The sequence below is a fragment of the Saccopteryx leptura genome, chromosome 7 (assembly GCF_036850995.1).
Source record: "Saccopteryx leptura isolate mSacLep1 chromosome 7, mSacLep1_pri_phased_curated, whole genome shotgun sequence".
NCBI classification, from domain to species: Eukaryota; Metazoa; Chordata; class Mammalia; order Chiroptera; family Emballonuridae; genus Saccopteryx; species Saccopteryx leptura.
This window is the reverse complement of record NC_089509.1, coordinates 86,955,064-86,977,253: the sequence shown is the minus strand read 5'-3', so window position 1 is coordinate 86,977,253 and position 22,190 is coordinate 86,955,064. Positions and strand designations below refer to the sequence as shown.

Sequence of the window (22,190 nt, the reverse complement as noted above, 5' to 3'; positions counted from 1 at the left end):
TATTATTGAATCCTCTGTGTTTAACCATTTCAACTTAAGAAAAATTTATGAAGACAAAGCCAAAATGGAATCAGTTATTTTTATTTCCTACTCTCTTTACTTTGTGGCATTTAATATATACTTAGTCCTTAGACATAAACATACTAATGCTTATTGATTTGCCTGGTCTATTAAGTGTTGCATTTGATTTGGAATTATTTCAGATTTTTCTAAAAGACATTTTTCTTTTATAGTCATTTCCTTGACTTTACTCCCATATAAATGACTTGGAATTTAAAAGAATTCTGGGATCTGAAATTAACAGCTTCATCTTCCTCACATGATGGACAGTCTATTTATATCAAGGCTGGAGCCACTGTTGTCTTTGCAGTCAATAAGACCTCAGCTTCCACCATATGTTTCCCTTGAAAATATGGAGCTATGGTTGATTGACAAAGAACCTTGAGCTTTGGTAAGTCTTAGGGAGCTTCAAAAGCTCTTCATAATCGCCTGACCAGGCAGTGGCGCAGTGGATAGAGCGTTGGACTGGGATGCTGAGGACCCATGTTTGAGACCCCTGAGGTTGCCAGCTTGAGCACGGGCTCCTCTGGTTTGAGCAAAAGCTCACCAGCTTGGACCCAAGGTCGCTGGCTCGAGCAAGGGTTTACTGAAGGCCCACGGTCAAGGCACACATGAGAAGGCAATCAATGAACAACTACGGTGTCGCAATGCACAACGAAAAACTAATGATTGATGCTTCTCATGTCTCCGTTCCTGTCTGTCTGTCCTGTCTATTCCTCTCTCTGACTCTCTCTCTGTCTCTGTAAAAGAACAATAACAACAAAAAAAACTCTTCATAATCAACCCATCACGGAAGCCCATTGAAGAGCTGCAGGCCTGAAGGGCGATCAGACAGATGACAAGCTGTCGCTCCTTTTTCTACAAGGAGCACTCTCTGAATTTGCTGGACACAGCTTTGCCCAAACCAGACCATGGAAGGCAGTGTGTGGAAAGACTTCATTTTGAGATTTTCTGCATGTTTAGACTTCAGATGAAGAATTTTATGTCTCACAGGTGGCCTAGTAATATTTAAATTGTCCTAAAAGAAGTTTTCATGTTGTTAAGTTGAACTTTACCCATTGACTTTGAAACAGTCTTATTTTATACATATTTTTTTGTTCTGTGCCACTATCAATACTATTTCCAAAACCTTTTTCATTACTCCAAACAGAAACTCTAACCATTAAGTTATAACTCCCCATTTGCCCCTCCTCCTGACTGCTGGCACCTTCTAGTGTCCAGGTTTTGAAAATTCCCCACCTATAAGGGCTTCCTGCAAGGGGTGAGGTGCCTCAGTAGAAAGAGGCTGGGAGTGACCTGGGGCTTAGGGCGGGGGTGGGCAGGTTACAAGTGGTTAAATCCATAGGAGAGGCACCGCCCACATCATGGTCGTTCTGAGAGACTGTCTAAGGAGCTCACAATGGCATCCACAAGGGAAGGCGTCAAAAAGAACAAGGCCAAGTGACACTGAGCCAGCCAAGAAAGTTCTGCCTTTCTTCTGTGCTCTCTTTCCTGGACTTTAATGATTTTATTTATTAATTTTACAGCGAGAGGAGGGGGAGTGAGAAGTACTAAGTATAATATTAGTTGATTCAGGTTAGTTGTTCATTGTTTACTTGTCATCTGTGACTTGACCAGGCAAGCCCAGGGTTTCGTACCAGTGACCTCAGTGTTCCAGGTCAGCGCTCTATCCACTGTGCCATCACGGGTCAGGTTCTTTCTTGGATTTTACAAGGAGCTGAAATGAAGGCTAAGGAGCTTGTGTGTGTGTGTGTTTGGGGGAGTGGAGTGCAAGGAGGGAAATGGAGAGAAGGCTCCCCACCCCCTTTCTACCTGCAGGCCCAAACTGTTAAGTAGTAGAGACACTGCAAGATGAAATACGTTTTGGAATTTAAGACTAGACATTTTAATTATTAATGCAAATAAAAGTGGTCAGTGGGTTTTAATTATCTTAGATTGATTAGAGACATTAGAGGTAGACTTTATTTAAAGGGATGGACAAAGAAGCACACATAGGGAACTTCAAACATTTGAAGTCTCAACCACTTAGTGGAGTGACCTAAAACCAGCCACTTGACCTTTTCTGGCCTTAGTTTTAGTTTCTGTATAAGAAGCAGTGGGACAAGGTTATTTGCATCACTGTCATTGGATGACTGAGACATGAAAGAAAAGTCACCTGTACTGCTCTCCCGAAGATGTCTGCTCCCATGGATGTTACTGTGAAGGTGGCATTGGGCACCGTGACAGTGCTTGTTTCTGACAGGTGTATATATGACATGGGGATGTTCAGTTCTCGACTAGCCACCTGCCAGAAGCAGAAGAGAAACACTGTTGATGTCATTGATTCTAAGTCTTTCTCCCTCCCAATTAAAAAGTTTTACATTCTTTCTCTCTTTTTCTCTTTAAGCAAGAGGGGAAGAGAGAGAGAGAAAGAGAGAGTGAGAGATAGGCAGGGTCAGACAGAAAAACAGAGAGATGAGAAGCATCAATTTTTCATTGCAGCACCTTAGTTGTTCATTGATTCCTTTCTTTTTCTTTTTTTTTTTCATTGCTCCCATTCTTTTATTTTATTTATTTTTTTTATAATAATTTTATTTTTTTAATGGGGTGACATCAATAAATCAGGATACATATATTCAAAGATAACAAGTCCAGGTTATCTTGTTGTTCAATTATGTTGCATACCCATCACCCAAAGTCAGATTGTCCTCTGTCACCTTCTATCTTGTTTTCTTTGTGCCCCTCCCCCTCCCCCTTTCCCTCTCCCATTCCCCCCCCTCCCCCGTAACCACCACACTCTTATCAATGTCTCTTAGTTTCACTTTTATGTCCCACCTACGTATGGAATAATGCAGTTCCTGGTTTTTTCTGATTTACTTATTTTGCTTCGTATCATGTTATCAAGATCCCACCATTTTGCTGTAAATGTTCCGATGTCATCGTTTCTTTTTTTTTTTTTTATTAAATTTAATGCGGTGACATTGATAAATCAGGGTACATATGTTGAGAGAAAATATCTCTAGATTATTTTGACATTTGATTGTGCTGTATACCCCTCCCCCAAAGTTAAATTGTCTTCTGTCACCTTCTACCTGGTTTTCTTTGTGCCCCTCCCCTCCCCTAACCCCTCTCTCCTTCTTCACCCCCTCCCTCCTCCCCCAACCTCCCGCCCCTGTTGCCATCACATTCTTGTTCATGTCTCTGATTCCTTTCTCATATGTGTCTTGACTGGGAGACTCCAGCTGATCCAGTGACCCCTTGCTCAAGCCAGTAACCTTGGGCTCAAGCCAGCAACCTTGAGATCATTCCAGCAATCTTTGGGCTTAAGTCAGTGACCGTGGGGTCATGTTCGTGATCCCAGGCTCCAGCCGGCGACTCCCGGGTTTCCACACTGCTTGATGCAGTGCACCACCACCTGGTCAGGCTACATTCTTTTTTGAACAGAGTATAAAACCTGCCTATTAATTCAGGACAAACATTTAAGGTATCATCTTGGGTCTTTTATGTAGAGTATGAGTTTATAAATTTTTAAACAGCACTGCGAAAGATACCTTTTCAGAGACAGGTGGTCAACCACGTGTTTTCTTTCATACCAGTTTCATAGAAGCCACATGTCAGTATGGTCACTCTGGGACATCTGGTTTAGTATGACACATACAAGCCAGCTGAGGTCCCAGTCTTACAGCTTTACCTTCATCTTCTCCTCATGGTTTTGAGACACTTAGCAGATTAGGTTTTTCATGGGACACTTTGTAGGAATAAAGGTTTTGTTTAAAAGAAGCAAGATCTGGCCCTGGCTGGTGGCTCAGTGGATAGAGCACTGGCCCAGCATATGGACCGCTGAGCATATGGATATCCTGGGTTCGATTCCCAGTCAGGGCACACCGAAGAAGCAGCCATCTGCTACTTCCCCACGATTCCCCCTTCTGTCCCTAACCCCTCTGGCAGTTAGTGGTTCAATTGCTTCAGTTGTGGCCCTGGTTGCTGAGGATAGCTCCATTGGAGCACATCAGCCTAGAGTGCTAAAAATAGCTTGGTACTTGAGCATCAGCCTCAGATGGGTTTGCTGAGTGGATCTTGGTTGGGGCGCATGCAGAAGTCTGTTGCACTATCACCTCTCTTCTCATGTAAAACAGAAAAACAAAACAAAAAAAGAAGCAAGATCTGTTCAAAGAAAACTCTGGATGTTTATAATTTCCTAATTTCAAGTACATTATTAAATAATATTATTTCCTTAAAGAAAATACCTTCTGCCTGACCAGGTGATGGTGTGCAGTGAGTGGATAGAGCATCGACCTGGGACTCTAAGGATCCAGGTTTGAAACCCATGGTCACCGGCTTGAGTGTGGGCTCATAGACACAACATCATGGTCACTGGTTGAGGCCTAAGGTTGCTGCCTTAAAGCCCAAGGTCACTAGCTTGAGCCTCAGGTTGCTGGCATAAGCAAGGGGTCACTGGCGCAGTTGGAGCCTCCTGGTCAGGGCATGTATGAGAAGCTATCAATGAACAATTAAAGTGCCTCACTTACAAGTTGATGCTTCTCATCTCTCTCCCTTGCTATCTTCCTTTGTCTGTGTCTCTCTCTCCATTTCTCTCACTAAAAAGATAAATAAGGTAAAGAAATCTTCTATTTCTCATTGAGAGAAAAGCTTTGCTGCCATGTACTCACATTTTTTATTCAAATTTCATATTGAACAAATTTTTATATAGTATTAAAAAAAGGGAAACTTTCTTTTTTTTTTTTTTTTTTTTTTTTTTTTTTTATATAATTTTATTTTTTTAATGGGGTGACATCAATAAATCAGGATACATATATTCAAAGATAACAAGTCCAGGTTATCTTGTCGTTCAATTATGTTGCATACCCACCACCCAAAGTCAGATTGTCCTCTGTCACCTTCTATCTTGTTTTCTTTGTGCCCCTCCCCACCCCCTATCCCTCTCCCATTCCCCCCTCCCCCCCCGTAACCACCACACTCTTATAAATGTCTCTTAGTTTCACTATTATGTCCCACCTACGTATGGAATAATACAGTTCCTGGTTTTTTCTGATTTACTTATTTCGCTTCGTATCATGTTATCAAGATCCCACCATTTTGCTGTAAATGTTCCGATGTCATCATTTCTTATGGCTGAGTAGTATTCCATAGTGTATATGTGCCACATCTTCTTTATCCAGTCATCTATTGATGGGCTTTTTGGTTGTTTCCATGTCCTGGCCACTGTGAACAATGCTGCAATAAACATGGGGCTGCATGTGTCTTTACGTATCAATGTTTCTGAGTTTTTGGGATATATACCCAGTAGAGGGATTGCTGGGTCATAAGGTAGTTCTATTTTCAGTTTTTTGAGGAACCACCATACTTTCTTCCATAATGGTTGTACTACTTTACATTCCCACCAACAGTGTATGAGGGTTCCTTTTTCTCCACAGCCTCTCCAACATTTGCTGTTACCTGACTTGCTAATAACAGTTAATCGAACAGGTGTGAGGTGGTATCTCATTGCCGTTTTGATTTGCATTTCTCTAATAGCTAAAGAAGATGAGCATCTTTTCATATATCTGTTGGCCATTTGTATTTCTTCCTGGGAGAAGTGTCTATTCATATCCTCTTCCCATTTTTTTATTGGATTGTTTGTTTGTTTGTTGTTGAGTTTTATGAGTTCTTTGTATATTTTGGATATTAGGCCCTTATCTGAGCTGTCGTTTGAAAAAATCATTTCCCATTTAGTTGGCTTTCTGTTTATTTTGTTATCAGTTTCTCGTGCTGAGCAAAAACTTCTTAGTCTGATGTAGTCCCATTCATTAATTTTTGCCTTCACTTCTCTTGCCATTGGAGTCAAATTCATAAAATGCTCTTTAAAACCCAGGTCCCTGAGTTGAGTACCTATGTCTTCTTCTATGTACTTAATTGTTTCAGGTCTTATGTTTAGATCTTTGATCCATTTTGAGTTAATTTTTGTACAGGGGGAGAGACTGTAGTCCAGTTTCATTCTTTTGCATGTGGCTTTCCAGTTTTCCCAGCACCATTTATTGAAGAGGCTTTCTTTTCTCCATTGTGTGTTGTTGGCCCCTTTATCAAAAATTATTTGACTATATATATGTGGTTTTATTTCTGGACTTTCTATTCTGTTCCATTGGTCTGAGTGTCTATTTTTCTGCCAATACCATGCTGTTTTGATTGTCGTGGCCCTATAATATAGTTTGAAGTCAGGTATTGAAATGCCCCCAGCTTCATTCTTTTTCTTTAGGATTGCTTTGGCTATTCGGGGTTTTTTATAGTTCCATATAAATCTGATGATTTTTTGCTCTATTTCTTTAAAAAATGTCATTGGAAGTTTGATGGGAATTGCATTAAATTTGTATATTGCTTTGGGTAATATAGCCATCTTGATTATATTTATTCTTCCTAGCCAAGAACAAGGTATATTCTTCCATCTCATTATATCTTTTTCGATTTCCCTTAACAATGGTTTATAGTTTTCATTATATAAGTCCTTTACATTCTTTGTTATGTTTATTCCTAAGTATTTTATTTTTTTTGTTGCAATCGTGAAGGGGATTGTTCTTTTGAGTTCCTTCTCAGTTGTTTCATTGTTGGCATATAGAAAGGCTATTGACTTCTGTATGTTAATTTTGTATCCTGCGACCTTACTGTATTGGCTTATTGTTTCTAGTAGTCTTTTTGTGGATTCTTTGGGGTTTTCAATGTATAGTATCATATCATCTGCAAAAAGTGATACCTTTACTTCTTCTTTTCCGATATGGATGCCTTTTATTTCTTTGTCTTGTCTGATTGCTCTGGCTAGAACCTCTAGTACCACATTAAATAAGAGTGGAGAGAGTGGACAACCCTGTCTTGTTCCTGATTTAAGGGGGAAAGCCTTCAGTTTAGTGCCATTTAATATGATGTTAGCTGATGGTTTATCATATATGGCCTTTATCATGTTGAGATATTTTCCTTCTATACCCATTTTGTTGAGAGTCTTAAACATAAAATTGTGTTGTATTTTATCGAAAGCCTTTTCTGCGTCTATTGATAAGATCATGTGGTTTTTGTTCTTTGTTTTGTTGATATGGTGTATTACATTAACCGTTTTACGTATGTTGAACCATCCTTGAGATTCTGGGATGAATCCCACTTGATCATGATGTATTATTTTTTTAATGTGTTGTTGTATTCGATTTGCTAGTATTTTGTTTAGTATTTTAGCATCTGTATTCATTAGAGATATTGGTCTGTAGTTTTCTTTTTTTGTTCCATCCTTGCCTGGTTTTGGTATGAGGGTTATGTTGGCTTCGTAAAATGTGTTTGGAAGTATTGCTTCTTCTTCAATTTTTTGGAAGACTTTGAGTAGAATAGGAACCAAGTCTTCTTTGAATGTTTGATAAAATTCGCTGGTATAGCCGTCAGGGCCTGGACTTTTATTTTTGGGGAGGTTTTTAATGGTTTTTTCTATTTCTTCTCTACTAATAGGTCTGTTTAGGCTTTCTGCTTCTTCTTGACTCAGTCTAGGAAGGTTGTATTTTTCTAGGAATTTATCCATTTCTTCTAGATTGTTGAATTTAGTGGCATAAAGTTTTTCATAGTATTCTACAATAATTCTTTGTATATCTACGGTGTCCGTGGTGATTTCTCCTCTTTCATTTTGGATTTTGTTTATATGAGTTCTTTCTCTTTTTTCCTTGGTAAGTCTTGCCAAGGGTTTGTCAATTTTGTTGATCTTTTCAAAGAACCAGCTCCTTGTTCTATTAATTTTTTCTATAGTTTTTCTGTTCTCTAATTCATTTATTTCTGCTCTGATTTTTATTATCTCCTTTCTTCGGCTGGTTTTGGGTTGTCTTTGTTCTTCTTTTTCTAGTTCCTTAAGGTGGGAAGTTAAGTGGTTCACTTGGGCTCTCTCTTGTTTGTTCATATATGCCTGAAGTGATATGAACTTCCCTCTTATCACTGCTTTTGCTGCATCCCATAGATTCTGATATGTCGTATTGTCATTTTCATTAGTCTGTATATATCTTTTGATCTCTGCACTTATTTCTTCTTTGACCCATTCATTTTTTAAAAGTATGTTGTTTAGTTTCCACATTTTTGTGGGATTTTTTTCCCTCTTTTTTGCAGTTGAATTCTAGTTTCAAGGCTTTATGATCAGAAAATATGCTTGGTACAACTTCAATTTTTCTGAATTTGCTGATGTTGTTTTTGTGGCCCAACATATGGTCAATTCTTGAGAATGATCCATGTACACTGGAGAAAAATGTATACTCAGTCACTTTGGGATGAAATGTCCTGTAGATGTCTATCATATCCAGGTGCTCTAGTGTTTTGTTTAAGGCCACTATGTCTTTGTTGATTCTCTGTTTGGATGACCGATCTAGAGTCGTCAGCGGTGTATTGAGGTCTCCAAGTATGATTGTGTTTTTGTCAGTTTTTGTTTTAAGATCAATAAGTAGCTGTCTTATATATTTTGGTGCTCCTTGGTTTGGTGCATATATATTAAGAATTGTTATGTCTTCTTGATTCAGTGTCCCCTTAGCCATTATGAAATGGCCATTTTTGTCTCTGAGTACTTTTCCTGTCTTGTAGTCAGCATTATCCGATATGAGTATTGCTACACCTGCTTTTTTTTGGATGTTATTTGCTTGGAGTATTGTTTTCCAGCCTTTCACTTTGAATTTGTTTTTATCCTTGTTACTTAGATGAGTTTCCTGTAGGCAGCATACAGTTGGATTTTCTTTTTTAATCCATTCTGCTACTCTGTGCCTTTTTATTGGTGAGTTTAATCCGTTTACATTTAGTGTAATTATTGATACTTGTGGGTTCCCTATTGCCATTTTATATCTTGCTTTCTGTTAGTTTTGTGTCTTGTTTGATCCTTCTCTTTTGTTTTTCTATCTTTTGTTTTTATTTGGTTGTATTCCATACATCTTTCCACTGTTGCTATCTTTTTTATCTCATGTGCTTCTGTGGTGGTTTTTTCAATGGTGGTTACCTTTGAATAATGAAAAGGGTCCCTACCCTGTTCATTGTAGCGAACTATTTTGTGAGTACTTTTGCACTCCATCGTCCTTTGCTACTGTTAATCTCCATCTTCTCCCCCTCTTTCTTTTTGTTGTTGTCACAGTTTAAATTTGGTTTTATTGTGTTCTTCTTGGAGCTTTTACTTGTGGCTCTGTGTTTTTTTGTTCTTTGTATCTGATTGGAGAACCCCCTTTAGTAATTCCTGGAGTGGGGGTTTTCTGGTGATAAATTCCCTCATCTTTTCTGTATCTGTGAATGTTTTTATTTCTCCTTCATATTTGAAGGATAGCTTTGATGGGTATAGTATTCGTGGCTGAAAGTTCCTCTCTTTCAGGACTTTAAATATTGGGGTCCATTCTCTTCTAGCTTGTAGAGTTTCTGCTGAGAAATCTGATGATAATCTAATGGGCCTTCCTTTATATGTTGTATTCTTCTTTTCCCTGGCTGCCTTGAGAATTTTTTCTTTGCTGTTGGTTTGTGTCAATTTCATTATGATATGCCTTGGAGTAGGTTTGTTGGGGTTAAGAAAACTTGGAGTTCTGTTTGCTTCTTGAACTTGAGGCTTTAGTTCTTTCCACAGGCTTGGGAAGTTCTCATCTATTATTTGTTTGAGTATGTTCTCCATTCCATTTTCTCTCTCTTCTCCCTCTGATATACCTATTATTCTTATGTTATTCTTTTTGATGGAGTCAGATAATTCTTGTAGGGCTATCTCATTTTTTTTAATTTTTGAGTCTCTTTCTTCTTCTCTCTGTTGTGCCTCAAGTTGCTTGTCTTCTATTTCACTAATCCTCTCTTCTATCTGACCTGTTCTATTAGCTAAGCTTGTTACTTCGTTTTTCAGCTCGTGAATTGAGTTTTTCATCTCTGTTTGATTTGTTTTTATAGTTTCAATTTCCTTGGACATATATTCTTTGTGTTCATTGAGTTGTTTTCTGAGCTCCCTAAATTGCCTTTCTGTGTTTTCTTGTATATCTCGGAGGATTTTTAGGATTTCTATCTTGAATTCTCTGTCATTTAGCTCCAAGGTTTCCAATATATTAAATTTTTTCTCCATAGATTTTTCCTCATCTAGCTGTGTTACCTCTCTTTCTTTTGTATCCATGATGTTCGATTTTCTCTTCCTTAATGGCATCTGAGGGTGGTTTTGTTGATAGTATTAATGAGATTTAATAAAGAATAAAAAGTTAAAAAAAATAATAAAAAAAAATCGAAAAAAGTTGTTTTTTTTAAAAAAATTAATAATGTAATAAAGAAAAATAAAATAAAATAAAAATTAAAAAAAAAAAAAAAAAAGGAAATTATTCCCCCCCTCCTTTTTTCCTCTCCTCTCCTCTCCCCTCTTTCTTGATAAAATCTTGTGGTGGACTGTGAATTATAACAAACAATGCCTGTGATGGAGGGCCTGAATTGGGGAAAAGTAATAAAGGGGCAAAAAAAAAAAAAAAAAAAAAAAAAAAAGAAAAAAGAAGAAAAAAAAAAGAGCGTATGGACCCACAAAAAGCAAATAAGGAAAAAATTTGGGTCAAGAATAAAATGATTTGCTTTTAGGTGTTGGTTGTCTAAGAGTTATGATGAGAGGATTAAGAGGAAAACGGGGGGACAAATTAAAAAATTACTATTGTATTTAGTGGAACAAGAACTAGATAATATGGAGAGCCAGGGATGGGAGCACTGCTAGTGAGTTAAAAAGGTGAAGTAAAAACCCCCCAGAATGCCACAAACATAAGTTTGAGTCCCAGATAAGATAATTTGTTTGTTATTGAGGTTTGAGTGAGAGGAGATGTAAAGGAGAAAGGAAGAAACTAATATAGAGGGAGAAAAGAAAGAGAGAGAGAGAAAAAAAAGAGGGAACCACTAAAAGAAGAAAAAAGAAAGGAGAGAGAGAGAGAGAGTTAAGGGTTTTGGAGTGCAACCCTCATAGAGAGAAAGGAAAAGAAGAGAAAAGATAATGGGAGATGTAACACTTATGGGTAGTGTAGTTCAAGGAGAGGAGAGAGTAAGACCGGTAGAGAGTTAATCGGCCAAATTGGAGGAGGAAGAAAAAAGTATCAAGAATGAAGATAAGAGAAACAAACGAACAAATATAATAAAATGGGATAGGTTATAAAGTCTGCAGATTATTCTTGATTTTGAGAGGTTATCTTCTTGCTTTTTCTTTTCTCTCCCTCTTCCTGGTCGGTGACTCTTTACCCCGGGTTTTGCCCCTTTGCCACGCTCAGGTGGAGGTTTGCAGTTGATAAGTCTCTATGGCAATGTCATGTATTGTGCTTTAGTCTTGTTGGCAGTCTAGGCTATTAGCATTTATAGGCTCCGACAGTGAGAGAGTCCGTGTTTCTAGAGCCTTTCTCCTAGTCTTTCCTTCCTCAATTAGTAGCCTGATAATCCAGCTATGGGGTTGCTGCTGCCTCTGCCTGGATAGTAAGAGGCTCAAAGAGCTGGCAACTCCCCACTCTATTTCCACTCAGCACAGGGCTCTGGGTAAGGCTCAGTCAGTCAGAGCTGCTAGCATAATCAGGTGGGCTTTCCGGCCATTCAAAGACCTCTGGCTCTGCCACTCTGTCCGGTAACACAAGCGCGTGTCCACTTCCGGGGCGCTTGGAGGAAACGCTCACTCACTGGCTGCGCGCGCAGACCAGGATATCCGGCCAGGAGTCTCACGCTCTGAGTGAAACCCCCAACCGCAGGGAAAAGTTGCAGCGTTGGAATTGAGTCTCGCTCCGTCCCCGTGCGCGGCTTTTGCAAGGCGCTGGGGCGGTCCGAGATTCCGCTTTGGCCCACACAAAGGCCCCTGACTCTGCTCCTCTGTGCGATAACACGGGTGCGCACTGCCGAGGCACTCGGAGGAATCGCTCACTCCTTATCTGCGCGCGCAAACCAGGATATGAGGCCGGCCGCTTTCCCTCTGAGTGAAACACCCTCAGGCACGGAAAATCTCCACCGTTGGAATTAGTTCTCACTCCCTCCTGTGCGTGGCTTTCCCAGGGTGCTGGGGCTGCCCAGAGACTCTGCCCTCGGCCCACAGAAAGGCCTCTGACCCTGCCTCTCCGTGAGGCAACACGGGCACTGACTCCCGGGGCCTAGGAAGAAATCTCTCGCCCACTAACTGCGCACCAGCCAGGAGACCGGGTAAAATGGCCGCGCTGCTTGTCTTTCTTTGTTTGGGTTTGGCGCGAGTGTTAGCTTGTATTGCCCGGGTTGCCACAGGATCAGATTTTCCTCGGCTTGGATCTCCGTGCCACAGCCTGGTTCGGCCGTTTGTTTCGCGGCCTGGATGTATTCACCCCCTTTGCCCGCCTCAGTTTCTATATTCACAGTTACCAGAGAAAGCCGCCCTGTTTAGGTTAGTGAGGAAGGCGGAGCATTTCTTACTCCCTAATTCCTTCGGGGTTTGGTTATATATTTAGCCAATTTTTCACTCAATCATACCTTTGGGTGTATTGCGAAGCATCTGGAAGCTCCAAGTATAGGTTTTTCTGTTTCTGGTTGAAGATCTTGTTGAGTTTTGGGGGAGATTTGTCGGTATCGCTTCCTACCCCGCCATTACTCTGACGTCATCTCCCGGGAAACTTTCTTATTGCAAATAATCTCTTGCATTTTCAGCAGTATTAGAAAGACTTCATTGAATTAACCCACATAATGGCCTATAATGTGGTGTTTCTAAGAGGATTATGAATTCTGAGAACATAATTTCTTATCCTATTAAACACATTTATTTCTAATGAAGATTTGAATTAATATAGCATAGCTTTGAGCAGTTGCCATAAAGCTGAAAACTAGTTTATCTTTGAAAACTGGAATCACATTTTTCAGATTTATGGAATTGGTGCTTCAGAGTGCAGAAAGGACACTATAACATATTTTCTCAATTCTAATACCCCACTTTCATCAGCTCTCTGCATTCTTATGTTCCTGATATTAAAATGAGTCTTATAATTGACCTGTGCATTTGGTGTAATGGTATTTCTACTGCTCAACAACAACAAAAAGCCTGTAAGACTGACTGTACAGGGTTATACTCTTCCACAGTAAAGAAAATGGATACTTATCTCACCTGGGCCATTTTGGTGTAGATGCCTTGTCCAATTTCACAGCCTCCATGAGTCAACAAGACAGAGCCATCAGTATAGATGTGGACTAGAGCAGCGGCCTGTTAGGAATAATTGTAATACCAGTGTGGAAACCCATACAGCCAGATGTTGCTTAGGTTGCCAGATGAATGGTTTGCTTCACTGAGTCACTCTCTTATTGTTTATACTGGAGAATAAAGCCATTATCGGTGGCCATAGACAACTCTTTTCAATAACCCCAGACTTGAACACCACCACTGTAGATCAAAGTGGTGGCTCACCTCCACTTCCACCATCTCCTGCTACTGGAGGCCTCGTGTGGTTGCCTCGGAAGCTACCTTCCCAAAGCACCACTCATAAAATATTTTATTATTCTTTCTCCTTGAACTCAAAAATTAATTTTAAATCAAATGGAACCTGTATATGTAAATTTCAAGGCAAATTTTCCACTGGATCCTAAAGGGAGCTGGAAGAAATTTGAGATGTTTTAATAGTTTCCAAATGCTGCTCGCCTTCAGAGCCAAATTCCAGTTAGGTTTAAGGTTGGAGGTGGAACCAAAATACCAATTTTTGTGTGTGTGACAGAGACAGAGAGAGACAGAGAGAGGGACAGATAGAGACAGACAGACAGGAAGGGAGAGAAATGAGAAGCATCAATTCTTCATTGCAACACCTTAGTTGTTCATTGATTGCTTTCTCATATGTGCCTTTACTGCGGGGCTACAGCAGACTGAGTGACCCTTGCTCAAGCCAGTGACCTTGGGCTTTGGCTGGTGAGCCTTGCTCAAACCAGAGGAGCCAGTGCCTCAAGGCCTCGAACCTGGGTTCTCCGCATCCCAGTCTGACACTATCCACTGCGCCACTGCCTGGTCGGGCTTCTTACCCATTTTTTAAAGCTCCCAAGTGATTTTGATGATTCACCATGTTTGGAATCAACAGATTTAGTCCAGATTCTTCATGTTGTATGTGAGGGAATAGAGGCCTAAAGAAGAAGAGGCGTGGCTAAACCCAGTGCCTAGTTTATGGTAAAATCAAGTATGGAGCCCGCAAGTCCTAACTTGAGCTCAGAGTCCTCCACATCTATGCTCTGCTGCCTCCTTCAGATTCACGGCTGTTGTCCCTCTCTGCGGCTGGGCATGAGGCTCCAGCAACCAGACTGATCAGAAAGAGAAGGAGGAGGCTGCACTATGTCCAGTGGTTCTGCAAGTCTTTAGAACTTGTCTTTAGAAATCCTCATCACACTCTCATGCACATGGCCCAAACCCTGCATTTCCGTCCTGGGAACTTCCATCCTCCTGGTGATGCCTGTGTTCTTACCACTACAAATTCAAAATATCAGCTAGTTTAGCTACACCCGTCTCCTGGGTGTGAGACTGTAGCCTCAGGACCAGCAAAGTCTCTACAGGAACTTTTAAACTTGGTATTTTCATCTCATGATCACCTAACAAGAGTAATAGATGACTGTATTTAACAGTAATGGCCACATCCTTTCAGAGCCCATGTTAGACTTTATGTAGATGATTGTATAAGTACCTAGGAGGACTACTTTCATGGATGGGGCATATTAGAGACAAGAGCTAGGACAGCGAGTCATCACACCTTACACTGACATTTAAGATTAAGACTTTACAATCACTAAAACTGCAGCAGCAGCCAGGACCACTATCCTTTTGTGAGTGAGGGTTCAGTTTTGGAAAAGTAACATCACCCACCATATTAAGTTAATGTTACTATATTGAAGACTACTGGCATTTATTGTACTACTTTTATTTAATTTCCAAATTCACTAGTGTTTTGTAGAGGTATAAGAGCTAAGAAGCTTATTCTTTGTGATTATACACAGTTGTTAACATTAAAATAAATAATTTAAGCAGTGTTGAGAGTCCACAGAAATTTTACTTTCACTTGGGGTTTGAATGTTATTCTGGCTTCAGAAATATTCCCGGGTGGAGAAGGACTGATTATCTGCTCCGGGCATGAAGCACTTCTGACCTCGCCCACCCTCCGTATCATTTTGCTTTCGACCTGGTTAGTGGAATCCAGGGAGTGACCAGAGGTAATGTTGGTAAGAGACAGCTTAGGCATTTCTCATTGACACCATGAGGGGACCTGTATTTATTCTTTTGTGTAGGTTTATTTATGGGGATATTTCAAAGATTGATGGCACTAGAAATAAGTAAGTAATTAAGTTAGTAAATGGTAGAATCAGAAACAGGAACTCACAATAAACTGTTTAAGATAAAACTAAAAAGAAGGCACAGTAGTCATGAAGCCTCAGAATTATAATTCCAGGTTTCTGCATAAATAGAGAAGCTCTGTCTGTTCTCATGTGTTTTGAAAAGCTCTGTCTTCAAATGACCTTACTGTTGTCACTAAGGAATTATGAAAGAGAGAAAGTGATCCTCTTTTCCCCCAAATCCTTTCATGGACCCCATACCTCAATGCTCATGTTTGGGGCCCTCCCCAAGGCCAGACCCCCCTGAGCTGGACTGTATCAGATGATTGCTCTCTGATGTTCCTGGCACTGTGTCACACCAGGTCTTCCCTGATATTGATGGACTCCAAGGCTTGCCTGAACCCATTTTGTTTCATAAGAAACTGTCCTAGTTTCTTCGTTTTCCAGAGACGAAGACACCTTCATTTCCATGTCTGGTGGTCATGTCTGCTAGTGGCTCATAACAGCCTTTTTCTAACAGCTAACCATGAAGAGAAGAAGAGCATATTCTGGGAACTCATCTCTCATAACCTCACCTGATTGTAGTAGGTCTTGGGTATCCCAACAGTAAATTTCATGGGGACCACAGCAAGTCCCCTCTTCTTCCAGTAATTATTTTTGTTAAATTCCTCAGCATCCCTTTTCCTAGCATAGAAGGAAGATTTCTCCAGACACTCTTTCCAGCATCTTCGCAAGGGCTCTGGATTAAATATTTCCTTGTAGGCTGTTTGGCTAATTTTTTTATACATGTTTATTTCTTTAACCTGTAAAAAAAAAAAGCATTTCAAGGATATATGCTATTCCATATGTGAAGCATGTGGTTGGTTTTGTTATATACCTGACATGAAGAAAGTCTTTCTAAAAAGGAAACAACTATTTAAATGGCTGTAAATATGCAAGTGCAGATGTAACTATGTAAACTTAATAATAACAATAACAAAACTACTATTGAACACTTCATATGTTCCAGGTTGTATGTAATTTAAGTGTATGATCTCAATCAACCTTATAATTACCCTGAGAAACAGTAGATACTTTATGAGTCTTATGAAAAATTTTGTTAGTGTTGAGACAGTTTTACTGAATCAAACTTTTTATTTTTAGTGAATGAGAGAGAATCAGGGACAGAAAGTGGGAGAGACAGGGGCAGACAGATAAGAGAGAGAGATGAGAAGCATCAACTCATTGTTACAGCACATTAGTTATTCATTAATTGCTTTCTCATCTGTGGATTGACAGGGAGGCTCCAGCTGAACCATTGACCCCTTGCTCAAGCCAATAACTAGAGACCTTGAGCTCAAGCTAGCAACCTTGGGCTTCAAGCCAGCGACTTTTGGGTTTAAGCCCACGGTCATGTCTATGATCTCATGATCAACCTGGCAACCCAGTGCTCAAGCTGTTGAGCCCATGCTCAAGCTGAATGAACCTGCGCTCATGCTGGTGACCTTGAGATTTCAAACCTGGGTCATCAGTATCCCAGTCCGACACTCTGTCCACTGCACCATCACCTGGTCAAGCATGGCTCAAACTTCTATACAATGTTTCTTATTCTTAACTGTTCTCAGATTGGCTCCTCAAAATCTGAATTATGGTAGAATGTTTGCACAAATAGCTGTAATAATACCAATCTTCCAATACATGCCCTTGGGTGCTTGCACACTAACTCTGGGATTGGCGCTGTGACTTGCTTTGGCAATAGGACAACACATGCAATGCAGGTGTAGACTTGAAAAGTGCTCATGCATTAGGACTTGCCATGTTCTTTCCATTCCTGGAAAATCTATGAATCACCATGAGAACTAATCTGGGCTAGCCTACTGGGGGATGAGAGATGCTGGGGAGCATATATTAGCCTTCCTTGCTGAGGTATTGTTTAGACTAATCAGTCAATGACCATAAGACATGGAAGTGAAACTGTCTTAAACCATAAAACTCTAATTTAGCTGACTCAGACCAGAAAAGCTACCCATTGGCTGACCCACAATATCAGAAATAATACTATTTGTTATTTTAATCCACTAAATTGTGATTAACTTGTTAGACAGCAAAAGCTTACTGATACATAAATAACATACTTTATTTCTTTGAATTTAAGAATCTGACACAATTCTATAGGTAGGTACACAAGATATATTTGAACCAATAATGTTAGAGTTTTGTTAGGGGATTTCAACCGGTTACCTACCTCTTCAGGGAGTAAGTTGCATTGAGATGCCACAGCAGTGATGTAAGTTTCAACTACCACTGAAACTTGGGGAAAGCCAAATCCTCGAAAGGCAGTGTTGGATGGCAAATTTGTTTTGCAAGCCCTACCTCGGCACCGGAAATTAGGAATATGATATGCATTTTCAGATCTCAGCACGACGAACTCTATCACCTGATTTAAAACAAAACAAAACAAAACTTCACATCTATCAAATATTCAAAACCACTTATCTAAATTTTATCTGTAATGCAAGCCCTTCACAGAATGTATAAAATTTGTAAGATAAATATTCATGCAAATCAAGTATGGCACACACAACTCAACTGGTAACCCACAGGAATGGCATATTTCTTATTTACCATCTCAGATTCATCAGGAGTGCACCCTCCATTGATATAAAGTTCAAGATCTGCAGCTTTGATTACTCCATTGTTCATGAATCCAATCTGCAAAGTGATATAATAAAACCATTTTCTTAGTAGTTTTTACACCAGACCATGCTGTATACAAATATCTCTGATCAGAACTGTCAATCCGTGCATAGCTTATGAACATGACTCGATGTGACAGTGAACAGAGGAACACTGAGGATGGTACCCAGGCTGACCATATGACCCCAAACAAAAGTTTTAATCAGTTTTAGGTAGCATCCAATATTCCCTTCAATTGTTATGGTATTTAGTAATTTTCTTTACTATTGGTTGGTTATCACTGGACAACGTTGTAGGCAATTTCCTGGAATTTTTGTTCTCACTCACTTTGTATTTTCCGAGGAGTGGGTGGCGGCCAGCAGTTATCAGCATGTCATCACCACGCTCTAGAACAAACCGGATCGGGCGGCCAGTCCTACAGGAAGTGACTCTGTTAATACACTGGATGTTTCATAAAGTTGTAGAAATATGGAGAAGGTGAAAGGGGACTGGAAATAGTTTAGCTTAGTGGTTTCCAGTGGGGGAAGTAGCACATCTTAAACATTTTGTAAGTTTATGGAGACATTAAAATGTAAAAAAGAAACAATTACTATTATCATTCTAGTTTAGTTATGCCAGAGAATTTTGATGTTGAAATAATTCATTTTTTGCTTACAAATTACTTTCCTTTTATTTCTTTTTTACATCAAATGAAAGCATTGTTATATTATGATGTCACTTTGGATATTAAAGTGGGCATTAGAATACTGGCCATAGGGGGAGTGTGAGGCTGAAAGGATGGAGAACCAATGCTCTGTTGAGCTCTGCCCCCTCTCGTTCACACTCCCCTTTCATAAAGCCCACCAGGGACTCCCCTGGCTTCTGCGGGAGTGCTCCCAGGGCCTGCACTCCTGCACTTACAGCTCAGTCTTTGTCATTGTTGGAAGCGCCAATGAACTCAGATGCTCACGGGTTTCCTTTTCATAGCTATAGCCTAGGATGTGTTAAATTTTTCCTGAACATACTTAATGAACTTTGGCATGTAAAAGGTTCACAAAATCATGGCTATTACTATGTCTGGTTATTCGATCCGGATGACGTAGAGGCTAAGTGAACGTTCCCAGGCAGCAGCAGACCCTGCTGTGTTTCATGACAGAATGCGTCCCATGTAAGGCTGGGGGTTTGACTCTCCCTCCATTCAGCCACCTCAGCTTGATTTATTTTAACAATTTGAAACAAACATTTTAAAGAGTGAAAGCCAATGCAGTTCATGAAGAAATAATACACAGTTATATCTGTGTAACCAGTCAACATTTATAATGATTACATTTGTTCTACACAACTATCTTGTAAAATAGGTAGATATTACTTTCTTCACTTGATAGGTGAGAGAACTGAGGCGACTTGCCTGAGGTAACCTTGTGAGTGAGTGGGAACTTGAACACAGGCCCTCTGGCTCCAGGTCCCGTGTTCCTTCACCCACATGCTAACCACACCCTTTGGAATGAAAGGCTATGACGGGTGGAATAAACACTGGGCTGTATGTAATGCTGGAAAGATGTGAGTGGTCCCCGCCCTGCTAGCACTTCTGACATTGATAGCTGTCACTGCGGCTCTTACTTGTGGGCGGCCACAGCACTGACAGCTCCTAGCAGAGAAGGCTTAGTTGCTTTTCCCCCAAATGCTCCTCCGGTTCTTTTCATGCGGCAGGCGATTCTATTTCTTGGGACGTTTAGTGCTGCAGCCACAAATTCCTGCAAGAGGTAAGTCCCCAAAGCCACATCAGTGCAACTGAATAGTTTACTTCCCCATCCATGTACTTCCCTCTCCTAGTAAAGGAAATTCAGTAATTCAGCAAATACAGTATGGACAGACTGTGCAACCATCGTCACAATCTACTTTAGAATAGTTTAAGCATTCTCAAAGAAACCTTGAATTTATTAATCAGTCACTTCTAATCTCCTTCAACCTTTACTCCCCCTGCTGCCTCAGCACTAGGCAACTTCTAACTCGCTTTCTGTTTCTATATAGTTTCCTGTTCCAAACATTTCATATATGTGGAATAATACAATATGTGGTGTTTTGTGACTGGCTTCTTTTACTTAGCATTGTTTCTGAGCTCCATCCATGCTGTAGCAGTACTCCATTTCATGTATGGCTGAATAGTATTCCATTGTATAGATAGTATCACATTTCTTATCCAGTTATTAGTTGATGGACATTTGTGTTGTTTCTACTTTAAGCTACTGTGAATAATGCTGCTATGAGCATTCATGTATAAGTCTTTGTGTGGATATATGTTTTTATTTTCTTTGGGTAGATAACTTGTCATGAAATTGCTGGGTTATAAGGTCATTCTATTTTTAACATTTTGAGGAATGGCCAGTCTATCTTCCAAAGTGACTGTCATTTTTCATGTCCAAAAGCAATGTAAAAAGGTTCTAAATTCCTACATCTTCACCAACACTTGTTATTGTCTGTCCTTTTGATTATAGCTGTTCTAGGTGGTGTGAAGTGGCATTGCTATGGTTTTGATTTGAATTTTCTAGTAATGATATTGAACATCTTTTCATGTGTTTATTAGTCATTCATATGAAATCTTGAGAAAAATGTCTATTCAAATCCTTTGCTGAGACTGCTTTTGATATTGCTCCGGTTCTGGGCTGTGAGGTGTGGGTACCAATGTCCTAATTACCCCTGGAAAGTGCCTGCCATTATGGGACTGAGTGGTTGTACTCTAAGACAGTAGTCCCCAAATCCCAGGCCGCTGACTGGTATTGATCTATGGGCCATTTGGTACCGGTCTGCAGAGGAAGAATAAATAACTTACATTATTTCTGTTTTATTTATATTTAAGTCTGAATGATGTTTTATTTTTAAAAAATGACCAGATTCCCTCTGTTACATCTGTCTAAGACTCACTCTTGAGGCTTGTCTCAGTCACGTGATACATTTATCCATCCCACCCTAAAGGCGGTCCGTGAAAATATTTTCTGACATTAAACCGGTCCGTGGCCCAAAAAAGGGTGGGGACCACTGCTCTAAGACGTGTTGATGGAAGATATTAATGGTGACCTTAGGATGTACACATTATCTGTTCAGAGCCCAGAGACACATATTCTCTACTAAAAGGGGCACCAGAGATGATTTTTGTCACCTTTCTCTATTTACAGAAAATGATTTGACGCCTGGTGACATGTAGGAGATCATGAAGCTGCTTAGGGGCAAAACATGTATCTTTTCGCTCTTTTGTTCAGCTCAGAATTTGCAACTATGGCAGCTGCAGCCACATCCCCGCTGAGCATCAGTCTCCGACCCTTGCATTTTGCCTTGAATGCCAGTTGTTAGTTTCTTCCTCCCACTGAGCTGAGCCACTTTTGTAGGACTTCAAGGTACCAGCTCACTCTGCTCTACCAGGAAGCCCCCACCTTCTCCCTTCAGTGAGGCTTGTCCTCACTCCTGCTCCTGGTGGTAATTATTTAAGTATTTCCTTGCTGGCACTGTTCTAGAACATACCACTCCACATATCAGAAGGAAATATCAATAGATTTTCTTTACTTGCCTCAGGATGCAATGCTTTGTCACCTTTTTTTTGAGCAGTGCCGTCTTTATTGGCAAAAAAGACGCATTTTGAGAGCATGTGGATGTATTTATGTGCAAAGTTCAAAATGTAAAGCAGTAAGGTATTTGACAAGCTGCACATGAAATTCAGTTTTCAGAATTCCTGGTCATGTAACCTGTACATAACGTAATATAGACATGGTCTTATATAGTAATGAATTAAGAAGTAATACTTAGAAATGTCTCGACAAACAACTACGGGGCTGGATAACATCACAACAGGCAGAGATAAAGTGGGCCATGTCACAACAGGCAGCTAGAAACTGGCCAATATCACAACAGGCCAGGAAATGTCACAATATGCAGCTAGGGGCCAGCCTGTACCACAACAGGCCCAGAAGTATTGCCATAGGCAGCTGTGGCCCGGCTGGTATAGTGACAGGCCAGGGGCCAGTGACAATAGGCTCCTGAAGGCCAGCCAGTGTTGTGACCTGCCAGAGAATGCCAGGATAGCTGGCCTGTACTGCGACAGACTCGGGAGTATCACAATGCTTTGTATGCCAACTACCAGAAAGGCCTGGCATTCACATGCTACTGTTCTGGGATAAAATATCTTAGAAATATGATGACTTTACAGGTGCATCACAGACATATACATGGACACATTC

At 40.2% G+C, this 22,190-nt stretch overlaps 1 protein-coding gene across 1 annotated transcript in view; it reads right to left on the bottom strand.

The window, feature by feature from the left end:
* The window catches only part of LOC136378264 (aldehyde oxidase 4-like), a 95,109-nt gene that overhangs the window by 10,898 nt on the left and 62,021 nt on the right, over positions 1 to 22,190 (bottom strand). Inside the window, exons 22-28 of the mRNA XM_066344944.1 lie at positions 19,582 to 19,715; positions 18,310 to 18,397; positions 17,911 to 17,997; positions 17,531 to 17,722; positions 15,882 to 16,109; positions 13,115 to 13,210; positions 2,216 to 2,344 (exon numbers count right to left, since the gene is read on the bottom strand). Coding sequence (XP_066201041.1) covers positions 2,216 to 2,344; positions 13,115 to 13,210; positions 15,882 to 16,109; positions 17,531 to 17,722; positions 17,911 to 17,997; positions 18,310 to 18,397; positions 19,582 to 19,715 — 954 coding nt within the window. The remainder of the gene's footprint in view (positions 1 to 2,215; positions 2,345 to 13,114; positions 13,211 to 15,881; positions 16,110 to 17,530; positions 17,723 to 17,910; positions 17,998 to 18,309; positions 18,398 to 19,581; positions 19,716 to 22,190) is intronic.